This window comes from Panthera uncia, chromosome E1 (genome assembly GCF_023721935.1).
Source record: "Panthera uncia isolate 11264 chromosome E1, Puncia_PCG_1.0, whole genome shotgun sequence".
Lineage (NCBI taxonomy): Eukaryota > Metazoa > Chordata > Mammalia > Carnivora > Felidae > Panthera > Panthera uncia.
Genome location: NC_064814.1, coordinates 41,501,192 through 41,525,979, shown reverse-complemented (window position 1 = coordinate 41,525,979; position 24,788 = coordinate 41,501,192). Strand labels below are relative to the sequence as shown.

Sequence of the window (24,788 nt, the reverse complement as noted above, 5' to 3'; positions counted from 1 at the left end):
CCCCACGGGGGAAGATAACGCTGCAGACAGGTAGAACAAGTGTTCTCCTGGTTACCAGAGTCTCCTTTGGTTCGCACACTCTTGAGCCAAGGGACCATGCCTGAAGACAGAAGGGGACTCCTCATCTCACAGGGCGCTACCTTTTCCCTCATCCCCTAGCTGAATTTCTAACCAAGGGACCATGATAGCTTGAGGTGCTACCTCAAAGTGTTGATTTCGCATGAAACCCAAGGCTTCTTTAATCTTCTGAATTGTGCTGGGCCCTTTACGACTGAAGCTGCTGGTTGGCTGCCCTCGGTCTAGGTAATCACAGCTTTCCTGGAGCCAGAAAAAAAAAGAAACAGCAATAACACCGTTACTTGCTTTGTTTTACCATACATGAAACTACTCCATGTCAAAAGAGAACTCCGTCAGAAGAGTTCTAGAAAAATCTCTCATACACCTGTACACACCCATACTTGTTCTGTACTAGGCACATATAGATGTTTGGGGCATGGTAGGAGCAGGTCTTCATCTTGATGAAGTGGCTTCTGGTTCATGTCAAACATAAGGATCTTTTTTTGGGTACCTGAAGAGAAATGGTTGGTGTGGCAAAGGCATTCCTGTAGATCCAGTCAGCTTCCTCTTCCAGTTCGTCATCTTCAGCCCCCTTAACTGGGATGGAGCGGAGCTGCACAGGATAAGACAATAGTGAGACTGACTTTATCCTGTAACCCCTGTAGGGTAACACATACACTGCTTCTGGAAAGAAATGTGTGCTCCACAGACACATTCCAGCACCCAGAAGAGCACTGTCCTGGCACAAAGTGGACATACTTTGTGTATTTGCTAAAGAAAGAGTGCCATTTCAAGAGCCATAAGCAGCAGAAGAGCCTTCTCTAAGACCGGGACTCCCTGCACTACCTGGTCAGATGGAGTTCAAAAGCCAATTTTCTATATATATTCGATACCAGATTGTTGCTAGATTGTTCCTCTGATACAACCCTTGAAGCAAAGAGGCTCAGGGCAGGTGATGACACATTGGCAGAAGGACGGAAGCTGGTGCTTTCTTACCTGGAACCTCTCAGGCAGGTCAGTGGCTCGGATTTCATTGTCCTGATCTGTGAGGTGGCTGCTTTCTAGCTCGCTGGGCTCATACATCTCAAAGATGCTCCTGCGGCTCACACGTTTCTTGGTGGTCTTCTTGGGGCGCACTCGGATCTCACCCTCGGCCTCATCATCCTCATACTCATACTCTTCCTCCAGTTCTTCGTCATACTCATTGTATTTCTCAAACTCATCATAGTCAAAGTCCACACCAAAAATCTCCTGGGCTTCCTGTAGGGCCCTGTGGGTGAGAGCAAGACGGTTTGGCCCAGGTTCTGATGAGAGGAGAAATGCAGCCCCAGCACAGACCCTTTACTTGCCCCAAAGGAAATTGAGAAGGTTAAGAGAGAGGTAAATTTAAAAAGTAGGGGCGCCTGGGTGGCTCAGTTGGTTAAGCATCAGACTCTTGATTTCAGCTCAGGTCATGGTATCATGGTGGTGAGACTGAGCCCCGTGCTGGGCTCCATGATGGGCATGGAGTCTGCTTAAGATTCTCTCTGCCCCTCACCCACTTGCACATGCACGTGCACGCACACACACGCTCTCTCTCAAAAAGAAAAAAATGGGTCTGCTCTATTTTAAATAAATAAATAAATAAATAAGCAAGCAAGCATGTTCGCTTTGGAAATAAAGGCTCAGTTGGGGGAGGTTTCTGGGAAAACTATTACTTATGAAAGATAAAAAGCCCATTGCTGGTATGTGCCAGTCTCTGGGGTCAAACCCAACAGGGCAGATAGATCCATATTCTGCTCAGTGGGTCCATCTTCTGCTAAGGTATTACAGTATTCCCTCAAAGCAAAAGCTTTCTTCCGACAAAATTAGACTCAGAATGCCAATACATAAATGAATAGACGTGGAGCTTCAGGTGAAGAGGGAGGCTGATGGAAGCCTACACACGTGTGGCTCCTAATCCCACAGTGGCTCTATTAATATAGACAGTTCTCAGGGCTTCTAGGAGCAGTCTGAAATTCCTGCCCAGTAAAGGTTAGTTGAGTTAGGAAGCAAAATGGTTGAGAGATGGGATGTCCCATTTTTGGCAGAAGCCTCTGATTTCCTCCTTCCTGATGGGGTCTACTCAGGCGCCCATATCACCACCCTGTACCAGCCCCGACTCACGCATCTGTGTATCCAGGAAGCTTTTTCCGCCACTTAGGTTTTTTCAGAGGCTGTCCGTCATCATCCACAATGAAGTCATCGATGTCTGGGTAGGGAAGGAAGGGATTAGTGCTCAGAGGCAAGGGATGAGCCAGGACTGAATGGCTTTAGTTCCTACTATGTGAGTGGCCAGTGAGAAGAGTGGGGAGGCTCCTAAAAACGAACTTCTGTCAAATGTTGGGGGCCCGCAGGTGCAGAATGGTTTCCCATTCTGCTCCTAAGGGCTAGGAAATCCCAACACCCACCCAAACGCTGGCTTTCTTGCCTGATGCCACATACCTGATTCCTCATCATCTTCTTCCTCCTCCTCTGGAGGAGCCATGGGGGCCTCCACAGCCTCCTGCCCTTCTTCCCCTTCCCCATCCTGGAAGATTTCCTCGGCAATAGCCTCTTTTTCATGTTCCTCTTTGCCATATTCCTCCTCGTCGTCATCCTCGTCATCTGACATTTTTTTGACACGTCGGTATTTTTGCTAGGGGTGGAAAAAACCTGTCTCAACAGGGTCTGAGAGGACCGGCCTAAGGGTGCCTGCTCTCTAGTCTCACTCCCATTTTCCCCACCACAGTTCTGCTGACCAAGGGAGATGACAAAGAACACACTAAGACATGCTCTTTCAGCACCAAGGCCCACCCTTCAAACCCTGACAAGTCTTTCTCTAACAAGCGCCCAGACCTGGGATGCAAATCTAGTCTCCGCAGCACAATGACACTGAGCAACTTTCTCATCCTCTATGCTTCCCACACTGTTCCGGAGGTGCCTCGTCCCCCAGAAGTCACTGAATTTCAAGAGCTTTTTCCTTCACCCCCAGGGACAAAGAATGACACTTACTCCTCTTTTGACTTTGACACCCAAATTCTCCTCAATGAGGTCAAAATCATCATCCTCCAGGCGGTCGTCAAAAGATGCTGGAGAAAACAAAGTGTTACCCATGGTGATGGAGAGGCCCCTTGTCCACTGTAACTTCCACCCCAGCCTCACCTGACTGAGGAGAGACTACTCACTGCGTTTTCTCTTCTTGTGGCCAACATCATCTTCTGAATCACCAGAGTCACTACCCTCATCCTCCTCCCCTTCATCTTCATCGTCATCATCATTGATAAAGCCTTTCAGATTGCCTTGCTCATCCTGATCATCTAGGTTCTCCTCCTCCTCCTCATCTGGAAAATACACATGTTTGAGGCATGGAGTTTGGGAAATGGGCTGGGGTGGGGCAGGACCCCCTGCTTAACTGTGATTCTCCATCTGCTCTAAGCCTAATGATGTGGATGCCATGTGAACTCTTCAACTTCATCTAAAGATGTAAAAAACATGGCCACTGAGTTCGAGCAGGAGCATCTGGAAAGGACTACCTCATTTCTATGCTCCTCATCTGTCTTTAGGCAAGATAATCTTCCTAAGTACTATGGCTTTTCAAAATCATTACTAGGAGTTTTACAGCCACCAGTAATCTTTGTTTTCCTCTTAATTTATAAGTTCAGCGGCTATATTATTTCTTTCATCCATAATTCTTTGGATAACACTTAAATTTACCTTCCTGTCTTTAAAGCCATTTCATGGTTCTACTCTGCTGAGGATCCTAATGGTTGGGTTTGGCCAGAGAAATAGGAAACTGGGCTCATAAATACCAACACTGCGGGGTCTCTAAAAGAGGAAAACGTTACGCATGTATTTATTTGTTGGTTTCCTGTCTGTCCCCTCCCGCCAATGTAGACTCCATGACTGCAGGGTCTTCCTTTCACATTTCTAGCTCTAGGCGCAGGACCTGGCACATAGCAGACAGATGCTCAGTTAGGTATTTTCTATAAATGACTGAAAATTCTCAAGCTGGTACCTCATGTGTGATAACTTCTGTGCTCAGCCTGAGCCTCTCATCAGCAAGAATCCAACTATCCAAAGCTTAGCAATAGTGGGGAGAAGCTTGAGGCTGGGGCCTCCTCACCGTCATCCTCCTCCTCCACAAATTTCTTGGTGACTCGGGGCACCACTTCGCCTTCATCATTGTACTCTTCCTCTGACTCCTCGGCCTCGCTTTCCACAAAATCAGACATTTTCTCACGGCCTGCCTAAGATGCCTAGAGAAGGAAGGAAGATGGGGATAGAAAAAATGAGACACATGACTTCACAGAGCACTTTAAACCTTTCCACAAACAGCCTTTTAGCCACGTGCCACTGCTCTGCCCCTCAATCATTTCCACCTAGGGAGGAGACAGTAAGAATCAGATGGCTTTCTCTCTTCCATTTTCCACTCTTCCCATGGTTACTCCTCTCGCATGTGCCTTGAGAAAGATGACTGATTACACAGAACTTCTCTACATACAGTTGACTCGAAAACAGCAGGAGTTTGAATTGCACGGTCCACTTATAGGCTTTAAAAAAATTTCTTTTTAATGTTTTTATTTATTTTTGAGAGAGAGCACAAGCAGGGGAAGGGTAGAGAGAGGGAGACACAGAATCTGAAGTAGGCTCCAGCCTCTGAGCTGTCAGCACAGAGCCAGACACAGGGCTAAAAATCCACGAGCCATGAGATCATGACCTGAGCTGAAGTCGGTGCTTAACCGACTGAGCCACCCAGGAGCCCCAGGTTTTTTCCGATAAACACAGCAGAGTACTGTAAACGGATTTTCTCTTCCATACAATTTTAACTTTTTTTTTTTTCTGGTTTACTTTAAGAATACAATATATAGTACATATACAAAATGTGTTAATTGAGGCTTTTGTAAAGTTTTCAGGGAGTCAAAAGTTATATGCAGATTTTCAACTGTGCGGGAGGCCAGTGCCCTTACCCCCTGCATTGTTCAAGGGTCAACTGTATCCCAAAGAATTTTATTTCACTTATCATTTGGGAGCAGGAATGGGTGAATGAGGAAAGAATTAGTGTATGGATAATTATATAGGTTGGCATATGGTAGCAGTGATGTTATATGGCTTCTCATAAGAAATTTGGGAAATGAGTGATAATGACAGGCACTTTCATGTACACTATACCTGGCTACTGGCAGAGCCAAAAGGAACATCCTTTTTAATGGATTAAACAACATTTCATGAACTTGAGCCCCCTTATGTGAGTAGTGGTTGGGAGCAGTAGTGGGGTGGAGAAGGGGTCTCTTCAGAACCATTAGAACCATAACCCTATTTTTACCATTGACCTCTGCAGCAAAAAAACACTTTGAAAGCAACTTCTGTGGCCTACAAAATAAAGGCAACATACTTAACTGCAAAGATTGCTGGGCTTAAGAGGAGAAATCATATCCTGGTTCCACATCTGCCAGATATGTAAACTAAGCAAATTATTCAATTTGTCTAAATATCAGCTTCTTCATCTGGAAAAGAAGAATAGCACTACCTGCCTACCTTGCACAGTAGTTGAGAATATCACATGACACGAGGGAAAGAACCTAGTTTATGGCTTCAATACATGTTAACTGAGTTTGAATTTGAAACCTGGGCCTAATTTTCCTTAGCATTCTGTAATTCTGTACCAACTGATCCCAAATTTGTCTTTTGCTTCCCCATTTTCAGACTCATCCAAAGCCTGGAAATGGCAGTGGATAACCCCAGAACCCTAACCCTAACATGGAGTTTCCTGTGTCTTGTTTGACTTTAAAGTTTTTATTTATTTTTGAGAAAGACAGCATAGCATACATGTGCAAACAAGGGAGGCAGAGAGAGAGACAGAGAGAGGGAGAGAGAATATCCCAAGCAGATTCCACACTATCAGAGCAGAGCCTGATACAGGGCTCGAAGTCACGAACTGTGAGATCACCACCTCAGCTGAAATCAAGAGTTGGATGTCTAACCGACTGAGCCACCGAGGCCCCCAGACCTTGTAGGACTTTAAAAAACAGCACGCATCTCACAAATCATAACATCAAGATCTTATTCTGGAATCTTGAAGCTGGCTGCTGATAAACTCAACATCACCCCTCACTTTGTCCTGAATGATGGTCCACTGTATTTGTGCCCATTTTCCCCACTTAGACCATAAGCTTCTGGAAGTTAGAGACCATATCTAACTGAAGGGCTAATGAAAACCAAGAAAACATAAATGGCAACATGAAAGGCATTACAAGGCACTTGGTGACCCTGTACCAAATAAGCTGTACCTTCTAGGTGCTCTGTACAAAACAGGAACTGCTAAATATCTATCAAATAGATTACTTATTTCATATTAGTGCCACCTTCCCAGTGAAACATGGCAGTGGGATGGAAGAAAAGAGGAGGCTGGCTAACAGCTACTTGAAATGCTCTGAGCTCTAGAAGGAGCCTTAAACTCTGTGGCTCTAATTCTTCTGAAAATTACCCTTACTGGTATCAATTGATACCACAATCAATTAACCAATGAACTCAAAGAAACAAAACTGAAGGTACTGAGTTCTGTGTAAAGGGAGGGGCAATGATATGGTCTTATGTTCAATTTCAGGCTGAGGTTTCTTTTCAAGTTTTAATGAATGTCTACCATGTACATACATTCTGCTGAGACGTGGGGGTTTGAAGAGAAAAAGAATTGTTTGTTATCAAGGAGTTGACTTCTAGTAGAAAGACACAGATATGAAAACAAATAAGGACCATAAAATAATTTTTTGTATTATATGCAGAGAGCAGGCATAGGAAGAGAACCAACCCACAACATTCACACAAAACCCAACCAAAACTAATACAGGCCTTTCCTTTAAGCAGTTTAAAAAAAAAAAAAAAAAAAAAAGTGCTCAGAGGAATAATAATCACACACCTACCAAGTTCCAGACACTTCAGAAATACCAATTAACCCCTACACTGATCTATGAGTTACAGTACACTTCTCTCTCCATTCAACAAAGGAGAAAACAGATCTCTTCAACAGAGATGAAGTCACTTGTTCAAGCTGACACAAATATCAACTGCAAGAGCTGAGATCTGGGTTAAGGTTTGTCTGTCTCCAAAGTCACAGTTGTTCTACTCTATCAGTAGATCTCTATGTGTGGTCCAGGGACCACCTCCTCCCTTATCTCATGAGTGTACAGTGGAGTTTTCTAGAGGTAACATGATGTGTAGTATCACAACACTGAATGCAGAAGCAGGTATGAAAATCCAGCTATATTCTATTAAGGCAGACGTTAAAAAGAATTGGTGGGAAAAAAAGTAGAACAGTGTCACTCTTTTCACTAATTTTGAAGACTACAGTTTCCATAAAAGTACTGTTTATGTTAAAGTGTAGTGGGCTTATTTTTTCCTCCAGCTTTATTACACGATAGACATATGAAACTGTAAGTTTAAGGTGTATATTGTGTTAATATACCCCTATACAGCAAAATAATTTCTTTTGTGGTGCACTTGTTATAATTTTTAAATGAATTAATATACCCAATTTTAATTTGTAATCTGGTAAATATCAAAATATAAAAATCTCATAAACAGTGATAGATACAACTCGGATACACAAAATGTCTTTGGAGTCTTAAATCATCTTTAAGACTACAAAGGGGTCCTGGGGCACCTGGGTGGCTCAGTCGGTTAAGCAACAGACTTCAGCTCAGGTCATGATTTTTGTGGTTTGTGGGTTCGAGCCCAGCCTCGGGCTCGATGCTGACGGCTTGGAACCTGGAGCCTGCTTTGGGTTCTATGTCACCTTCTTTCTCTGCCCCTCCCCCCTCACACTGTCTCTCTTTCTCAAAAATATAGAATTATATATATTTTTACTTTTGAGAGAGAGCGTGTAGGCTGGAGGAAGGGGCAGAGAGAGAGAGGGAGACAGAGGATTGGAAGTGGGCTCTGGGCTGACAACAGATGTGGGGCTTGAACTCATGAACTGCAAGATCATGACCTGAGCTGAAGTGAGATGCTTAACCAACTGAGGCACCCAGGTGCCCCATCTCTCTCTCAAAAATAAACGTAAAAAAAAAAAAAGAAAAAGAAAAAGAAAAAAAAGGATAAAGGTGTCCTAAGATCAAAAAGTTTGAGAGCTGCTATACTATATGATTGTGACACACCCCACAGGGTGGTGATACGGAAAGTCTTAGACTGATGCTTTTTTCCCCAAGAACTGTGTCCTTAAGGTAATTTACTTGAGTGTTGCCAAAAGTGAGTACCTAAAACTGCTAATTAAATCTGGTGCTCTAATTTTAATCTTGACATCACTCCCCCCCTCCCCCCAGCTCTGAACTAAACCATTAAAAATAGATTTGGGTACAGCAGCCCCCACACACAGCTTGCTTTAATTAGGCTATCAGACCCACAAATTCAGTCTGATAAAGTCTTAACATCTTCACATTAAATGCCAGCTCCTGCAGACCAGATGCCCTCCAGCCTACTTAACAGAGAGAAACAGACAGCCTACCTGATGAAAACAACAGCTTTCTTCTGTCCCGGGGGGCAGCTGGTGCTCTGTGCTACACACAGCTTTCCTTCCAATCCCTAGGTTAGCAATAGAGTACATGCTGTGCCATAGCTGGGGAATGCTTCCAATCTAGCTCACTGCCAAGACTTCCAGCTAAAAGATGTGTGCCAGAAGCAATCCTGACTTGCTGCAGCTTGTGGGAGCTAGATGGGCAGAAGGTGCTGCAACAGCACTGCAGGCTGAGGCTGGCAAGCAGCAACTATTCCAGAACAAAAACATTATGTATTTTTTTAAAGTTTATATACTTATTTTGAGAGAGAGGAAGTGTGCACACACACAAGAGTGCAGGAGGGGCAGAGAGAAAAAAGGATGGAAAAAGAATCCTGAGCAGCCTCCACACTGTCAGGGCAGAGCCTGATGCGAGGATCGATCCCACAAACTGTGAGATCGTGACCAAGCCAAAACCAAGAGGTGGACACTTAACCCACTGAGCCACCCAGATGTCCCCAAAATACTATTTGCTAGCATAGGATTATTATTAATATGATATCTGAGGTGGGCCCAGTGTAGTTCAGATTTTTTATTTAGTACTTGTGCTCTTGAATTTTCCCCATATTCAGACCATAAGTTAAATCTGATACTGAAATAGGTCTGGAAGGGCCAGGGGTAGTAAAAGGAAGTTTCTCCAGGCAGAAGCACAGCTGCAGTACAAGATGTGGCTCAAAGGGAGAGGCTGGTGGTTACCATGACACTCTCAGGATGAGGAATGGAGCTAGGATCGGATTGCCACAGGGAGGCCCTTGGCAGTCCCTCCTTTTGAACAAGATGATGTTGGAGGCAATTAAAAGGAGACCAGACCAGAGCGAAGATGTCTGTTAATTCCCTCCATTGGCAGCTCAATTAACATTTACTTTTTTTTAAGGATTAAGCTCTGTGCTGGGACTTGGATATATGAAAATGAGTAAAATATGCCTTTTACCTTGGTAGAACTCACACTCTTTCTCAAAAACCTTGTAAATAAAGTTATGATAAAGCATAGTGAACATTGTATTACAGTTATATACCAGGACTATGAGAACAATATGAAGTGAGAGGTCAGAGAATGCCTCAGAAAAGGTGATGCCTGAGTTGAGAGGAGTTAAGAAGATAATCTGGAAAAAGGCAACATGAATAAAGGCTTAGGTCTGAAAGGGCCTAATGGTCTGGGGAATAGCCCCACAAGTCTGATGTGGAGTTTAAACTATAAGGCAGTCTGTATGTTATGAGCAAAAGCCTAGGACTACCCAATTTGAAATTCAAAAACCTAAAAGTTTAATCAATGAAGTATACAGAGTTCACTTATGACAAGTTCTTTTTAACTCAGAACTATTAAAAAAACCCTAATCGCATCAAATCAAGATGTTAAAATAAAAGGTTAGGGGTGCCTGGCTGGCTCAGTCAGCAGAGCATGCAACTCTTGATCTCAGGATCATGATTTCAAGCCCCATGTCGGGTGCAGAGATTACTTTAAAAAATACAGAAAAGGTTAGCTCTACCTAAAATCATTTTAACATGCACACCACATTTACAGAAAATAACAGCCTTATGATCTTTTCAAATACATAGTATAAAAAGCATTATCGTTGGGGTGCCTGGGTGGCTCAGTCGGTTAAGCTAGATCTCGGCCCAGGTCGCGATATCATGTCATGGTTCCTGGGTTCAAGCCCTGTGTCAGGCTCTGTGGTGATGGTGCGGAGCTTGTTTGGGATTCTCTCTCTCTCTCTCTCTCTCTCTCTCTGTCTCTCTCTGCCCCTCCCCCACTTGTTCTCTCCCCCCACCCTGCAAAATAAACTTAAAAAAAATTATGGTTAACAATGACTACCAATATTAAGTAATTTAAAATATCAGTTATCTCTTTTCTTTCCACATTTCCTTGGGGAATAAGGAAAGGGCAAAAGAGGAGCAGAAACAACTGAAACATGTAACCGAGTCAGAATCCCTGCAACACAGGGAGTAAGTTACTGAGCCTTGTGCCACACACACTGGGGAACATATAGTTCCTGTCCTAGCACAGGGGCTATCAAACCACAGAGGGCCAGATCTGACACTGCAGTACAAAATCAGATACTGATAACGTATAAGTGAACAGGAGTGGCCTAATTTGGCCAAGGGGCTTTAGTTTGGTGACCCCTGAGCTACAAGTACAGGAGTAATTGAAAGAATTAGTGACCAAGGTACCATGGGAACCTGTGAGAGTAGACTCCAACTTGGGTCTTGAGGAAATGACTTTTTTTCCTTAAGTTTATTCATTTTTGAGACACAGAGACAAAGGGTGAGCGGGAGAAGGGCAGAGAGAGGGAGACACAGAATCCAAAGCAGGCTCCAGGCTCTGAGCTGTCAGCACAGAGCCCGTCGCAGGGCTTGAACTCATGAACCGTGAGATCATGACCTGAGCTGAAGTCAGACACTTAACTGACTGAACCACCCAGGTGCCCCTAGAGGAAATGACTTTGAATAAACACCTTAAGAGTGTGGAGGAGTTAGCAAGGGGAGGAGCAGGCTTCTTTGGTGTAAGTGGTGATGATGGAGAAGGGCACTTCCAGCACAAGGCCCAGAATGTGCTGTGGCAGGGACAGTGAAGGCCAGTTTGACTGGAGAGATGGAGAAGGGTTCATAATGAATTGGGAGTATAGTCATAAGGGCCTTGACAGGATAAGTTAAAGATTTTGCACTCTAAAAGGTGCCGGGAAGTACTTACTAACGCAACAAAGATTCATTTGATGGGTGCCTACTACATGTCAGGCATGTGCAAAACAAACTCCTTGCCCCTAGGATATCTGTATTCTGGTGTGAGAGACAAACTGCAAACAAAATAAGCCTCTTTGTAAGTACTAGGAAGGAAATACTCTCACCTCTGAGAGGGTGACGTTAGGCTGAGATGTCAAGAATGGGTAGGATGTGGTATGAAGAGCCAGGGGAAGAGGTTCCTGGTAGAAAAGGTGGGCAAGAACTTGGCATGTCCTAAGGCCAGTGTGACCAGAGAATGGTGAAGGCAGCAGAACGGAAGGGGGTTGAGGGGCTGCACAAGTGGGGCTATGAAGGCCAAGGAAAACCACTGGAGTGTTTTAAACAGACTTGACCTGCTATGTGGAAAATGGACAGCAGGGGTATCCGAGTGGAACCAGGGAAAATTGAGGATACTATTGTTGGAGCCCATGCCAAAGACGATAGTGGCTTGGAAGAGGGTGGTAGAAGTAGAAATGGAGAACCTAAGATAGATTGGAAATATACTTTGGAAGTAGAAGTGACAGGCCTTACTGAAAGACTTGGGGGAGGAGAGTGGTAAGGAAAAACAACAACAACAACAACAACAACAACAACAACAACAACAAGATAACTCTCAGAGGTCTGGCTTTGGTAACCCTGTGGATGAGAGTTAACACTTAGAGAGAGGGAAGACAGGTTTGGAATGATGGGAAAACTACAACATTCTTTTTGTTATGTTAGATTAGGGACGTCTAAGAGACATCCAAATGGAGCTATTAAACAGGAATTCTGTGTACGATTCTTGAACACAGAGAAGGCTGGGCTAGGGGTTTGAACTTGAGAGTTGCCAGCTTTCAGATGGTTATTAAAGATATGAGACTGGATCATCTAAAGGACGCATGCAGAGAATCCAGGATTAAACTCTGAAGGAAATTCAACATTTAGACAGTAGGCAGAAAGCAAAAGTGGCTAGGAAAGGAGACTGAGAAGGAGCAACCAGAGAAATGGAGACAATCCAGGAGTAAACTGTGTTGCATATTCCAGGGATTGAGGAAGACGACGAGAACAAAGTATCCATGAGATCCAGCAATACAGAAAACACTGGTAACCTTGACAGAAATTTCAACCAAATGGTCAGAAGAGAAGCCAAACTAGTATAACCTGAAGAATGAATAAAATTCAAGAAAGCTGATACAAGGAGAAATCTGGCTATGAAGGGAAATAAAAAACTAGTAGTTGGAGGGGGATAAGCGGGATACCAGAGCAGAATGTGTATGTGATGGGAGCAGGTTTGGTAGGATTGGGTGACTAATTTGATCCAGGAGTAATAGGAAAAATCCAAGGATTTCACACAGGATTCTGACCATGGCACCATTTATTGAGACCAAGAACACAGGATCAAGGGCAAATTTACGTGCCTCCAAAGCCCATTTATTTCCACTATACTGGGTAGGCTTCTTTTCTTGTGAAGATCTATTGAGAAAGAACTGTGAAACATGCCCGAGCCTCTCTAGACTGCACCACTTCCAGATGTGATTAATCTCTTAATGAGGTTTAAACCTCTTAGAGTAACAATACTATGCTAATCTAATCCAGTAGCCATACAAGATTAAAAGAAGAACATATTTGTATTGGCAGAAGGAACACTAGTGATGGAAAAGGCTCTAAATTCGGCTGATAAGGGAGTAATCATACTTTTGCAATAAATACACTGAAGACTTTAAAACCAGTAACATCCAGATACATAGTGCAGGTAGGCTTTTTTCCCCCGAATAAATTAATCAAATTCAAGACTGTTTACATTCTCCATGTTCATTAATAGCAGCGGTGTAACTTAATACTCCCTTGCTACTTCTGATATTACAGTGAATTTCCACGGACGCATTTTCAGAGAGTTTAGGCCTCCTCTTAAATAAAAATAAGTATCACTTCTTCAAACAACCTAGAAAAAGAACTGCTCCTGCTGGTTCAAGGTACTGCCTGTGGAGAAAGGCAGAAAATGGAAGAAAATGAAGTTTTCACTTAATAGCTCATTCTGATGTTTGGGGTAGGCGGTTGATGAATGCAGGCATCTATATAAAAAGTTCTAATTTTATTTTCAACAATCGGAAAAAAATACCATTTGGCATCACCCTCTAACTTGATGGTCGAGCTGCTGAAAGCTCCGTAGGTTTAACATCCCCAGAACAATAAATTCGATCACCTGATCCTGACTCAGAAGCCTTAAGTCCCTTCCATTCCCAATCTTTTGGCGTGGCCCAATTTTCACAAGCTGCGAGAGAAGGACGGAATCCCGGGAAGCCTGTTGATACAACAAGGCGACCAATTCACCGGTTCCGGGTAGCACAGGGTTGGGAAAAGCGCTGAGACTCTAGGCAACTACTCCGGTTTCCTCCTCCTTTTCCTTCATAGAGCAGTGAAGGCCGGGGGCCCCCCCTTCTTCCCGCATACGGCTCCCCAATACCTCTTCCCTTACGGGACCAGGCCCTAGGAGCCTAGTTCCTCTCACCTGCCCCATTCGAGGAACACGCTTTCCAGTCCGAACTTTACCTGCCTGAAGCCCGCCGCTACTCCGGTGCGCTAAGCCCCCACCGACGAAAATGGAGTCGTCGAACCGAGACTGGGAAAAGATAGTACGGACCCACCGCACGGCCCCTCCGCCGCCACCGCCGCCGCTGCTGCGTCAACGTGCTACGTCACTTCCGGCTCCCTGTCACCGGGAGTGGGCGGGCCATTTCTTGCTCTCTCCTCTCACCCGGCTCTCGAGGCTTCGTTTGGGAGGGCGCGAAAACTGGCAGAAGTGGCTCAGGAAGAAAGTGTCGCAGAGGCTTGGGAACAGAGCTTGGGGATCGAAAACGTCAGGCCTGGCTTCTTCCTCAGGCCGCTCTAGCCAAAGGAACCATAAAGACTAGACTAGGGCGTCTCCGTTTCCTCCTCTCTGTGGTTCCGCCTGCAGCTTCCGCTTCCGGGGAGGGGCCTAATTTTTCTTCGAAGATTAGGGTTTCTGCGCTATAGCTAGGATGGCGGTGGTGCCGCTACTGATGTTGGGCGGTTTGTGGAGTGCTGTGGGAGCGTCCAATCTGGCTGTTGTTACATGCGGCTCTGTAGTGAAGCTACTCAATACGCGCCACAACGTGCGACTGCACTCACACGACGTGCGATATGGGTCAGGTACTGCCACCCGGGTTCGGGTGGGCTGGGAAGGCCTGGTAGGCTCCGGAGGGGGCGGGGCCAAGAGAATATCTGAGGGGTGTGGTCTGGGAAGGTTAGGGGATCCTGGGGTTCCTGAGGTTTAGAGGCGGAGAATCCGAGAAATGGGCGTAATAATTATACTAGCTTCTGTCTGGTGAGTTACGTACCGGGCACATTGCACGGATGCTTTTTTTGGATTTATGACATTCTTACGAGGTAGAGACGATTGTTACCCTCATTTTACAGATGAGGAAACAAACTCAAATAAATCACATGCTCAGAGACTTGCAGCTAGTGAATGACAGAGACGGGGTTCGAACCAAATCTGTCCAGTTTCAAAGCCCGCTTTCAGCTACTCCAGGCTGGCACTACTCAGTGCGGGAGAGACAGACATGTAGAAAATTACAGTAAGTGCTGTTATCTCTGAAGTCTTGAACTCCAAGACCTCACTTTTTAACTATATTTCCTCTGTTCTAGCTATTTTGTATTTTATACTCGCTCTTCAATCCTTTTCCTTTGTCCTGTTTTTACTCAAATTTACCCTTGTAGAGAATTTAAAGCACTCATTGGAATTGGGGAGGAAATCATTTAGAGGGCTTTTTAACGTAGGACATTAAAATGCTTAGTTGGTGGGTTCATTCAATAAAATTTTATTATGTCCCTAATATTGTTCTAGATACAGGAGATATAGTGACCCAGTTAGCAAGTTACAGGAAAACAAAAACTGACCAAAAAAAGTTCAGCTAGTGAGATGTGAGAAGCATCTAAGATGATTGCTAGATTTCTGTCTTGGATGACTGATGATATTAGCTAAGAGAAGATGGGGGCTGGTCCATGGCTCAGGATTCTCAAAACTCGTCTGACCAGTTAAACTAGGAAAGGAATTGAGTTGTCACTGTTGGGATGTTTTATAATCCTAGCAGCCATTCAGTGAACACCTACTATGTGCCAGCTTGTTACTTTTTAATTTGATGTAGTTTCCTAGTTTGGATCTACTAAATCAGAATGTGGGAGAGAGGCCTGACAATAGTAATGTGTAGATTTGAAAGTTTTTCAGGTGCTTCTAATGGGCAGCCAGATTTTAGAACCAGATTCAGTCTGGATCTCAAAAGAAAGATCTGTGCTGAGCCTGAGGTAGAGAGTTAAGTACAACATCATTGTACCACAGGGCGGGGAGTTGAAAATATCTGGAAAGTGAGATTGCTCAGGATGAACCGTGGTTCTTCTCAATCTGGTGTCAATTTGAATCCCTTGAAGAACCTGTTGAAGCATGTATCAATACTTTTGTCCTGACCTCCAACGAGTATTTAAGAATAGATAAGGATAGGGGCACCTGGGTGGCTCAGCTGGTTAAGCGTCCGACTTCAGTCATGATCTCTCGGTTCGTGGGTTTGAGCCCCGAATCAGGCTCTGTGCTGACAGCTCGAATTCTCAAATTCTGTGGCTCCTTCTCTCTCTGCCCCTCCCCTGCTCACACTCTGTCTCTTTCTCTCAAAAATAAATAAATATTACAAAAATTAAAAAAAAAAAAGGACAAAGGTAGACTGGGTAATCCAAGATTTAAGGGTGGGAGAAAACTCTACTGGCCATACTACTCTGAACACACTCAATCCCATCTGATCTCTGAAGGATAGGAGAGGAAGTGGAGAGTTGAATGGAATATAAAAAAGTGGAAGACACCAAGTGTAGACCATGATTTAGTGAAGCCTGGCAGTGATCCAGGACAAAGAGAGCTGTAAGGCTGTAAGGCAATAACCAGAAGTCAGGAGGGAGACTTGATTTTCTTTCTTTCTTTCTTTCTTTTCTTTCTTTCTTTCTTTCTTTCTTTCTTTCTTTCTTTCTTTCTTTCTTTCTAGATGTAACAAAGTCCATTGTGAGTGGAAGAGGCAATAGCGAGAAACTGGTAGTTTGGCTACATTCACCCAGATAACTGTGGTATAAGGCATAATGTGTTAAGTGGTAAAAGGCGAGTATCGCTAGGGTACTGAAGGCAAAGCTAGGAGGAAAGGTGAGAGTAGCTAGGAAAGTGTCTTGAGTACCTTAAAGAACTGAGTAATAGATGAAAGCCTAGGGAAGAGAATATTCCTGGAGTTTATAAGAGAAAGTGGTCTCTGATATAACTTTACAGAAACTTGACAGGAAATGAAGCTTCATGGGAGGCCATGTGGTAGAGTGGTTAAGAGTGTGAGTTCTAGAGTTGGGCCATCTAGGTTCAACCCCGGCCCTGTGTGACCTTGGGTGTACCTTTCTGACAATGCAGTGTAAAATGGGGATGATCGTAATGATAAGACCTACCTAAGAGAATATATGCATGTATGAAATAAGAATATTCAGGCAAAAGGTTTGGATTGGTATTTGATGTTAAGAAAGTGCTCAGTACACGTTAGCTACCTGGCAACTTTTATTGTATGTTTTACTTTTTCTTTATAACCTTGTAGCTATGTATTTTTAACCCATAGAATTGTACCTCTTGAGGCAGCATCAACCAAATTCAGAGGACTCAAGAATACTTTTATAACATAGATCACTTACAGGAATTAAGGAGCTGCAACAACCGCTTGGATTAAAGTTGACAACAAAAGCTAATCTCCTTTTAATTGTGAAATGTGACAAAAGTAATAACATTGTAACGCGATGTGACAGTAATAAACCATTGAATAATAGTAAATACGTTTCAATTGTATGATTAGACACCTGACGAATCCTAGGTGCTATCCAGGATATTATATATAGGTAAACAATACTCATGCTTCAAAAAAATGAACGTAAGTGCATTTATTTAGTGCCCTTTGATGCAAATGCTTAGAGTTTTCTGACACAGTACACTGTTAATTATAATTTATCAGACAATACTATGTAAACATGTTTAGTATTTTTCACATATTTTTTAATGCTGTAGACAAAAAAATATTATCAAGCTCAGGGTTTCCTCTCTACTCCTCCAAACCTATTTTATGCACAGGGTGCATTATTGGCCTTAGGAAAGAGAGTGACTGGTTGAGCTCACCCTTTTCCTTCCTTTTTTTTTTTTTTTTTTTTTTTTTGACTGCAGGTAGTGGGCAGCAGTCAGTGACAGGTGTAACCTCTGTGGATGACAGCAATAGTTACTGGAGGATACGGGGGAAGACCGCTACAGTGTGTGAGAGGGGAACCCCCATCAGATGTGGCCAACCCATCCGGCTGACACATGTCAACACTGGCCGAAATCTCCATAGTCACCACTTCACCTCACCTCTTTCTGGGAACCAGGTGTGGTGGCATCCTGTGCATTACTCCATTGAGTGGTCTGATATCTGGGTTCTTAGCTCTTTCTTTTTAGGTGTAGCTGTTATTTTTGTACAGATCTGGAGAATTGGCTTTGTCTCAAAAGTGTTGAAGGACATTGTTTCTGGTCAAAGTAGAGATTGTGCATCTAGATGAAATCAAGAAATGAGGAAAGAATAGGTATATGTTAGCATATCATAAGTCACCTTGATAAATCCTGCAATAAAGAAGCCCAGTGTTGACACATGAAAAGATGCTGAACATCACTCATCATCAAGGAAGTGTGAATCAAAACCACAACGATATATCCTTTGTCAGAATGGCTATGATCAAATAAGAACAAGCGTTGGCAAGGAAGCAGAGAAAAGGGAACCCTTGTGCACCGTTGGTGGGAATGCCAACTGGTGCAGCCACTGTGGAAAATAGTATGGAGTTTCCTCAAAAAGTTAAAAATAGAAATATCGTATGATCCAGTATTTCCACTACTATTTATCTAAAGAAAAGGAAAACAATAATTTGAAAAGATAGATGTACCACTATATTTATTGCAGCATTATTTGCAATAGTCCAGATATGGAGGCAACCCAAGTGTACATCAGTAGATGAGTGGGTAAGAAAGATTTGGCATAGACATATATACACAATAGACTCAGCCATACAAAAGGATGAGATCTTGCCATCTGTGACAACATGGATGGACCTAGAGGGTATTATGCTAAGTGAAATAAGTCAGAGAAAGACAAATAGCATACGATTTCACTTATATGTGGGATCTAAGAAAACAAACAAGAAGCAGAGTCAGACCTATAAATGTGGAGAACAAACTGATGGTTGTTGGAGAGGAAGGGAGTGGGGAGATGGGCAGCATGGGTGAAGGAGTGTGGGAGATAGCAAGCTTCCAGTCACAGAATGAGTAAGTCCCTTTGACATGGATGAAAGCTACAGGATAGGGAATATAGTCAGTGGTATTGTAATAGCATTGTATGGTGACAGATGTAGTTACGCACTTGGGGTGAGCATAACGATATATATAGACTTGTTGAATATACATCTGAAACTGATGTAACATTGTGTTTCCACTATACTTAAAAAAAACAAACAAAAGGGGAGCCTGGGTGGCTCAGTTGGTTAAGTGTCTGGCTTCAGCTCAGGTCATGATCTCACAGCTTGTGAGTTTGAGTCCCACGTCGGGCTCTGTGCTGGAGCCTGCTTCTGGATTCTCTGTCTCCCTCTCTCTCTGACCCTCCCTAGCTCGCTCTGTGTCTGTCTCTGTTTCAAGAATGAATAAATGTTAAAAAAAAAATAAAAACTAAAAAAAAACCACAACAAAACAATGTTTTCCAAACTTTGAATAAAAATCATTATTTTAAATGATGCCAAGTAACCATATTAAGAAAATGAATTAGGTTTTGTGCCACTTTCTTATTTTTATTTTTTAAGTAAGCTCTGTGCCCAGTCTGAGGCTTGAATTCATGACCCCCAATATCAAGAGTTGCATGCTCTACTTAGTGAGCCAACCAGGTGCCCTAGTATCATGCTACTTTTTCAAGCCTTGAGCTTTTAGGAGATATGGACCCCTTAATGCCTGCTTCCGTCCTACCCCCACTCTGCACATAGTTTTCCATACTAGCATCTTACATTAGGTAAATTTCATGCAGTCTATAAAGTAGTATGGATACACTGATTTTTTTTTTTTAATTCATTTATTTAGAGAAAGTGCTAATGCCAGCAGGGAGGAGGGGCAGGAAGAGAATCCCAAGTAGGCTCCACACCCTCAGCACAGAGCCCAGCTAGGGGGGGTTGAACCCGTGAAACGGGAGATCATGACCTGAGCTGAAATCACGGGTGGGATGCCCAATTCGCTGAGCCACTCAGGTGCCCCTTGTTATCAACCAGAGTCCGAGGTTTATTTTGATTTCCTTAGATTTTACCTACTGTACTTTTTCTGTTCCAGGACCCCATTCAGGTTACCACATGCCATTTTTAGTTGTCCTGTCTCATGCTACTCTTAGGTGTGATACTTTCTCAAATTCTTGTTTTTGATGACCTTGGTAGTTTTGAGGGATGCTGGTCAAGTGTATTATAGGGTGCTCCTCTAGTGAGCTCTGTCTGATATTTTTGTCACAATAGATCAGATTTACAAAGGTTTTTGGGAGGAAGGCCACAGTAAAGTGGCATTTTCATAACAGAGTCAAGGGTACATACTGAGCTGCATGATTATGTTGGTAATCAATTACCTTGCTGAAATAGTGTTTGTCAGGTTTCTCTAGTAAAGCTATTCTTTTCTTCCTCCTTTTCATATTGTGTTTTTGGAAGGAGGTCACTATGCACAACCCACACTTAAGGAATGGGAGTTATACTCCCTTTCCCATAGGATAGAGTAGCTACAAAATTTATTTGGAATTCTTCTGCATGGGAGATTTGTCTCTTTTTACTTATTTATTCAATCATTTATTTATATCAGTATGGGCTCATGAATATTTTATACATTGAGTTATGATCCCCTAACACTGCCTTTATTTTTTGCTCAAATTGTTCCAACTTTTGCCATTGGGAGCTCTTTCATTTGTCTCCTCCGTCCATTTGACATACTCCCATTTTTGTGTATGTGTGTGTGTGTGTGTGTTTTAAACTGTCCTTTCTGGCACTCATATTCTAGGCTCATCTTGTATATTTCTTTTTAGTTTTTTCATCTTGTATATTTCTTGCCCCAGTCCTTAGAATCAGCTATTCCTCCAAGAAGGTCTGTTTCCTTTTATCGGAGGATGATATTAGAAACCATGATCTTAGCTCTTACATGAGTTTGTTGCTACTGGGGTGTGTTGGATCTTTTAGGCCTTCTCACCTGACAGAGCAAAGAAACGTGTATATGTATACACGTATTACTAAATGTTTATATGCGTAAGGACCTGTATCTGTATTATGTTAAACATGAGTTCCTACTGACATCTCCAACTGCATATAATCCATTACCACTTAAGTCATTCTAGCCTCTTCTCTTTACTTATTTGTAAATTTCCACGCTAACAGATAATCTGGCTCCCACCACTGTTAGTTATTACTTGTTCAGTTCCATATGCAAGTATAGTAGAATTGTTAATTATGTATAGTTCCTTTTGCCTTTAGTCTTACAGACTCTGTTTCCAAATGACTGTTTTATTTATTTATTTAATCTTTTATTTTTATTTATTTTTAAAGAAATATTATTTTGAGAGAGAGAGCGCGAAAGGGGGAGGGACAGAGAGAGAAAGAGGCAAAGAATCCAAAGCAGGCTCCAGGCCCTGAGCTAGCTGTCAGCACATAGCCTCATGCAGGTCATGATCTTGTGGTTCGTGAGTTCGAGCCCCGCATCGGGTTCTGTGCTGATAGCTCAGAGCCTGTAGCCTGCTTCAGATTCTTTGTCTCCCTCTTTCTCTCCCTCTCCCACACTCACTCTTTCTCTTTCTCTCTTTCTCAAAAAATGACTAAACATTAAAAAAATTAGGGGCACCTGGGTGGCTCAGTCACTTGAGCGTCTGACTTCGGTTCAGGTCATGATCTTGTAGTTCGTGAGTTCGAGCCCTGCATTAGGCTCTGTGCTGACAGCTCAGAGCCTGGACCCTGGTTTGGAGTCTGTGTCTTTGTCTCTGTGTCTCTGCTCCTCCCCTGCTTGTGTTCTCTCTTGCTCTCAGACATAAACATTAACATTTTTTTTAAACAATTAAAAAAAGGACATGCTTAACCAACTGAGCTGCCCAGATGCCCCTGTAACTTTTCTATTGCAGTAGAAATTCTGAATATTTGGCTTTAAGGGGAATGGGATTAGGAGAGAAGTGGAAGAGAGACTGCTATCACTTACTCTATTATTTCATTTAGTTCTTACAATTATTCTATAATGTGATACTGTCATCATTTTTTAGATGAGAAAATGAAGGCTCAGAGGAGTGACACAGGAAGGAATGGAGCTGGGGTTCAAGGTCTGCCAGTCTCCAGAGCCCATCCCCCTTTGTAACTTGTGTTGCTCACCAGGTCACTTAAAATGTAGTTAAGGGAATGGGGCAGGAATACTTCAAGTCAAAGAACAAGAGTAAGACTGTAATAGAAAACATAAGGCAAGCATTGGATTTCTTGTAAAGTAAGTGTTTGGAACATAATCCTAGGGCAACTGATTTCATGTCCTTTGTGTCTTTTTATTTATTTATGTATTTTAATGTTTTTATTTATTTTTGAGACAGAGAGAGACAGAGCATGAGCAGGGGAGGGGCAGAGAGAGGGGGAGACACAGAATCCGAAGCAGGCTCCAGGCTCCGAGCTGTCAGCACAGAGCCCGATGTGGGGCTTGAACTCACACACCGCGAGATCATGACCTGAGCTGAAGTCGGACGCTCAACCGACTGAGCCACCCAGGCGCCCCACGTCTTTTTATTTTTAAATAACCCTAGAAAGCCTCTTATTTTTCACCTTGGGTAGCCTTAGTTTTCTTCCCATTCCCTCTCTGTCTCCTTTCCGAGCCTATGTGTCAGTCATGCTAATATTGCAACCCTTTGTGTCTTTCAGGAAGTGAGCGCTTTTGGTGAGGAGGGTGAAGGCGATTATCTGGATGACTGGACAGTGCTCTGTAATGGGCCCTACTGGGTGAGGGATGGTGAGGTGCGGTTCAAGCATTCTTCCACTGAAGTTCTGCTGTCTGTCACCGGAGAACAATACGGTCGACCCATTAGTGGGCAAAAAGAGGTACATGGCATGGCCCAGCCTAGCCAGAACAACTACTGGAAAACCATGGAAGGCATCTTCATGAAGCCCACTGAGTTGTTAAAGACAGAAGCTCATCACGCAGAGCTATGAGTCTGGAAGCTGTGAGCCAGTGCCACCGCACAGTGTTCATGACATTTGCTGCTGCTGCTCCACCTTGGGATCCCTGCCACAGGCTCCCCGGGCAGTGGCCTTGTCACCACTGAGATGAAGATGCATGACAGAATACAGTGGCTGTGGCTGGAAGCTTCAGCCCTTCACACTTGAATTGGTTGTTCTCCCAGACTTTGGGTCAGTTCTTTTTGAGTACAGGACTTGCTGGTGAAGGAGCACATACTTTTTGTTCGTATTGATAAAACAGAAACTGAGGGAGATACCTCTCTTAGTTGGGAAATTTTTACTCCTCAGAAGCTTGGCATCATGGATTATTGATGTGTGACTTTTCTCCTACTTTCTCCAGAATGATAAAGAATTTCATTATTAGTCATCATGTTGTCATTTATTAGGTGTGCTATTTCATAATCTGATTGATCCTTGAGTCTTACAAGAGTCACCGCTACTACTCTTGAGATGCTGGAAACCTTTGGTGTGGGCCCTTTTAAGAGCCTTATTTGCATCCAAACTTTTTCTCTGTTTCCACTTTCCGAGCACCTCAGTTTTACTAGATTTTTGACTAATTATGGCTAAAGACCCTCAAGGAATACAGCTTAATAAATAGCCAATAAAATGTTTTACTCTGAATTTGTTACTGCAGTTGAGAGAAAGGGTTAAGTGTAGTAAGAAGGAACCAATATTTATTCACTGCTAAAACTAGATACCGTACTATAGTTCTTACCTCATTTAATTTTCACAGAGGTATTGTAGGGTAGATCTTAACAGTTTTACCAATGCAGAACATAAAGGTTTAGTAACTGTGTGAATTTTTTTTTTTTTTTAAGTTTATTTATTTTGAGAGAGAGAGAGAGAGTGCAAGCAGGGTAGGGGCAGAGAGCGGGGGCGGGGGGGGGGAATAACAAGCAGGCTCTGTGCTGTCAGCGCAGAGCCTGATGCAGGGCTTGAACTCAGGAGCCGTGAGAACATGACCTGAGCCGAAATCAAGAGTTGGACCCTTAACCGACTGAGCCACCCAGGCGCCCCAACTGTGTGAATTCTTATTATTTTTTTTTTTTAACGTTTATTTATTTTTGAGACAGAGAGAGACAGAGCATGAACAGGGGAGGGGCAGAGAGAGAGAGGGAGACACAGAATCTGAAGCAGGCTCCAGGCTCCGAGCTGTCAGCACAGAGCCCGACGTGGGGCCTGAACTCACGGACCGTGAAATCATGACCTGAGCCGAAGTCGGCTGCTTAACCGACTGAGCCACCCAGGCGCCCCAACTGTGTGAATTCTTAAAGCTAATAATTTAAGGATAGGAATCCAGCTGTGTCTCTCTCTCTCTCTCTCTCTCTCTCTCTCTCTTTTTTTTTTTTTTTTTTTTACTGCATTACACTTGTGTTTCGCTCTTGGATGATAACTGCTTCGTTTTGGACAAATGTAGGGATATCTTTCTCTGAACGGGGGGTAGAAAACTTTCGTTCTCTGCTTACCTCATTTCTTCCTTTTTGTTTCTGGGTCAATTCTAGAAAGTTTGCTCCTAGGTCTTTCAAGCATGGTTGTGGTGAACAGAAGTGTCTGCCATCTGCTGGAATTTCAGTGACTAGCAGGTCTTTTTATTTTTAGAAACATTTTTTGGGGGGTAACTGGCTGGCTCAGTCCATGGAGGGAGGGTGTGACTTGATCTTGTGGTGGTGAGTTTGAGTCCCATGTTTGTTTGTTTTTTTAACGTTTATTTATTTTTGAGACAGAGAGAGACAGAGCATGAACGGGGGAGGGTCAGAGAGAGGGAGGGGCGGGTCAGAGAGAGGGAGACACAGAATCTGAAACAGGTTCCAGGCTCTGAGCTGTCAGCACAGAGCCCAACTCGGGGCTTGAACTCACGGACCGTGAGATCATGACCTGAGCCGAAGTCGGCTGCTTAACCTACTGAGCCACCCAGGCGCCCCTTGAGTCCCATGTTTTAAAAAGAAAATACCGATTTTTTTTTCCTCCTTTGCTTTGGGGACTCAACATTAAACATTTGGGGATACCTGGTATGTGCCCATGATATTAAAAGGCTTGGTGTTTTTTACAAGGACTTGTTTCAGTAAGTTGAGACCATGAACTAGTTGGGCTCTTATCTCCATCTTCTCCCCCATTTTCCCACTTCAGTTGCATTGATCATTTGAGATCTCTCCATGGTGACAGTCTGGGAAGAAAAAAGAAA

The 24,788-nt window shown here is 43.4% G+C and overlaps 2 protein-coding genes across 5 annotated transcripts in view; one reads left to right on the top strand and one right to left on the bottom strand.

Annotated features, from left to right (window-relative positions):
* The window catches only part of SUPT6H (SPT6 homolog, histone chaperone and transcription elongation factor), a 34,461-nt gene extending 20,435 nt beyond the window's left edge, over nucleotides 1-14,026 (bottom strand). The window contains exons 1-9 of one of the 3 annotated variants that reach the window (XM_049636670.1): nucleotides 13,809-14,026; nucleotides 4,181-4,313; nucleotides 3,243-3,398; nucleotides 3,070-3,146; nucleotides 2,521-2,713; nucleotides 2,203-2,287; nucleotides 1,054-1,327; nucleotides 569-670; nucleotides 202-318 (exon numbers count right to left, since the gene is read on the bottom strand). In XM_049636670.1, coding sequence (XP_049492627.1) covers nucleotides 202-318; nucleotides 569-670; nucleotides 1,054-1,327; nucleotides 2,203-2,287; nucleotides 2,521-2,713; nucleotides 3,070-3,146; nucleotides 3,243-3,398; nucleotides 4,181-4,289 — 1,113 coding nt within the window. In that variant the 5' untranslated portion in view covers nucleotides 4,290-4,313; nucleotides 13,809-14,026. The other 2 variants (XM_049636669.1, XM_049636672.1) reach the window with 2 other exon arrangements.
* Nucleotides 14,027-14,234: 208 nt separating this feature from the next.
* On the top strand, nucleotides 14,235-22,973 carry SDF2 (stromal cell derived factor 2). Of its 2 annotated transcripts, XM_049636697.1 has the most exons (4): nucleotides 14,383-14,470; nucleotides 14,738-14,898; nucleotides 17,544-17,740; nucleotides 22,292-22,973. In XM_049636697.1, exons 2-4 carry the CDS (start codon nucleotides 14,790-14,792, stop codon nucleotides 22,577-22,579), a joined length of 594 nt encoding a protein of 197 aa, XP_049492654.1. In that variant the 5' UTR covers nucleotides 14,383-14,470; nucleotides 14,738-14,789; the 3' UTR covers nucleotides 22,580-22,973. The 2 variants fall into 2 exon arrangements, with proteins under 2 accessions (XP_049492653.1, XP_049492654.1); XM_049636696.1 differs by lacking the exon at nucleotides 14,738-14,898 and having other exon boundaries at nucleotides 14,235-14,470.
* Nucleotides 22,974-24,788: the final 1,815 nt, after the last annotated feature.

Excerpts from the sequence above, each read along its gene's own strand:
- SDF2 (XM_049636696.1), top strand. The coding sequence starts at position 14,320 with ATGGCGGTGGTGCCGCTACTGATGTTGGGCGGTTTGTGGAGTGCTGTG. Across the intron at positions 14,471-17,543 it reads CGACGTGCGATATGGGTCAG|GTAGTGGGCAGCAGTCAGTG; the intron begins GTACTGCCACCC and ends TTTTGACTGCAG. Across the intron at positions 17,741-22,291 it reads CACCTCTTTCTGGGAACCAG|GAAGTGAGCGCTTTTGGTGA; the intron begins GTGTGGTGGCAT and ends TGTGTCTTTCAG.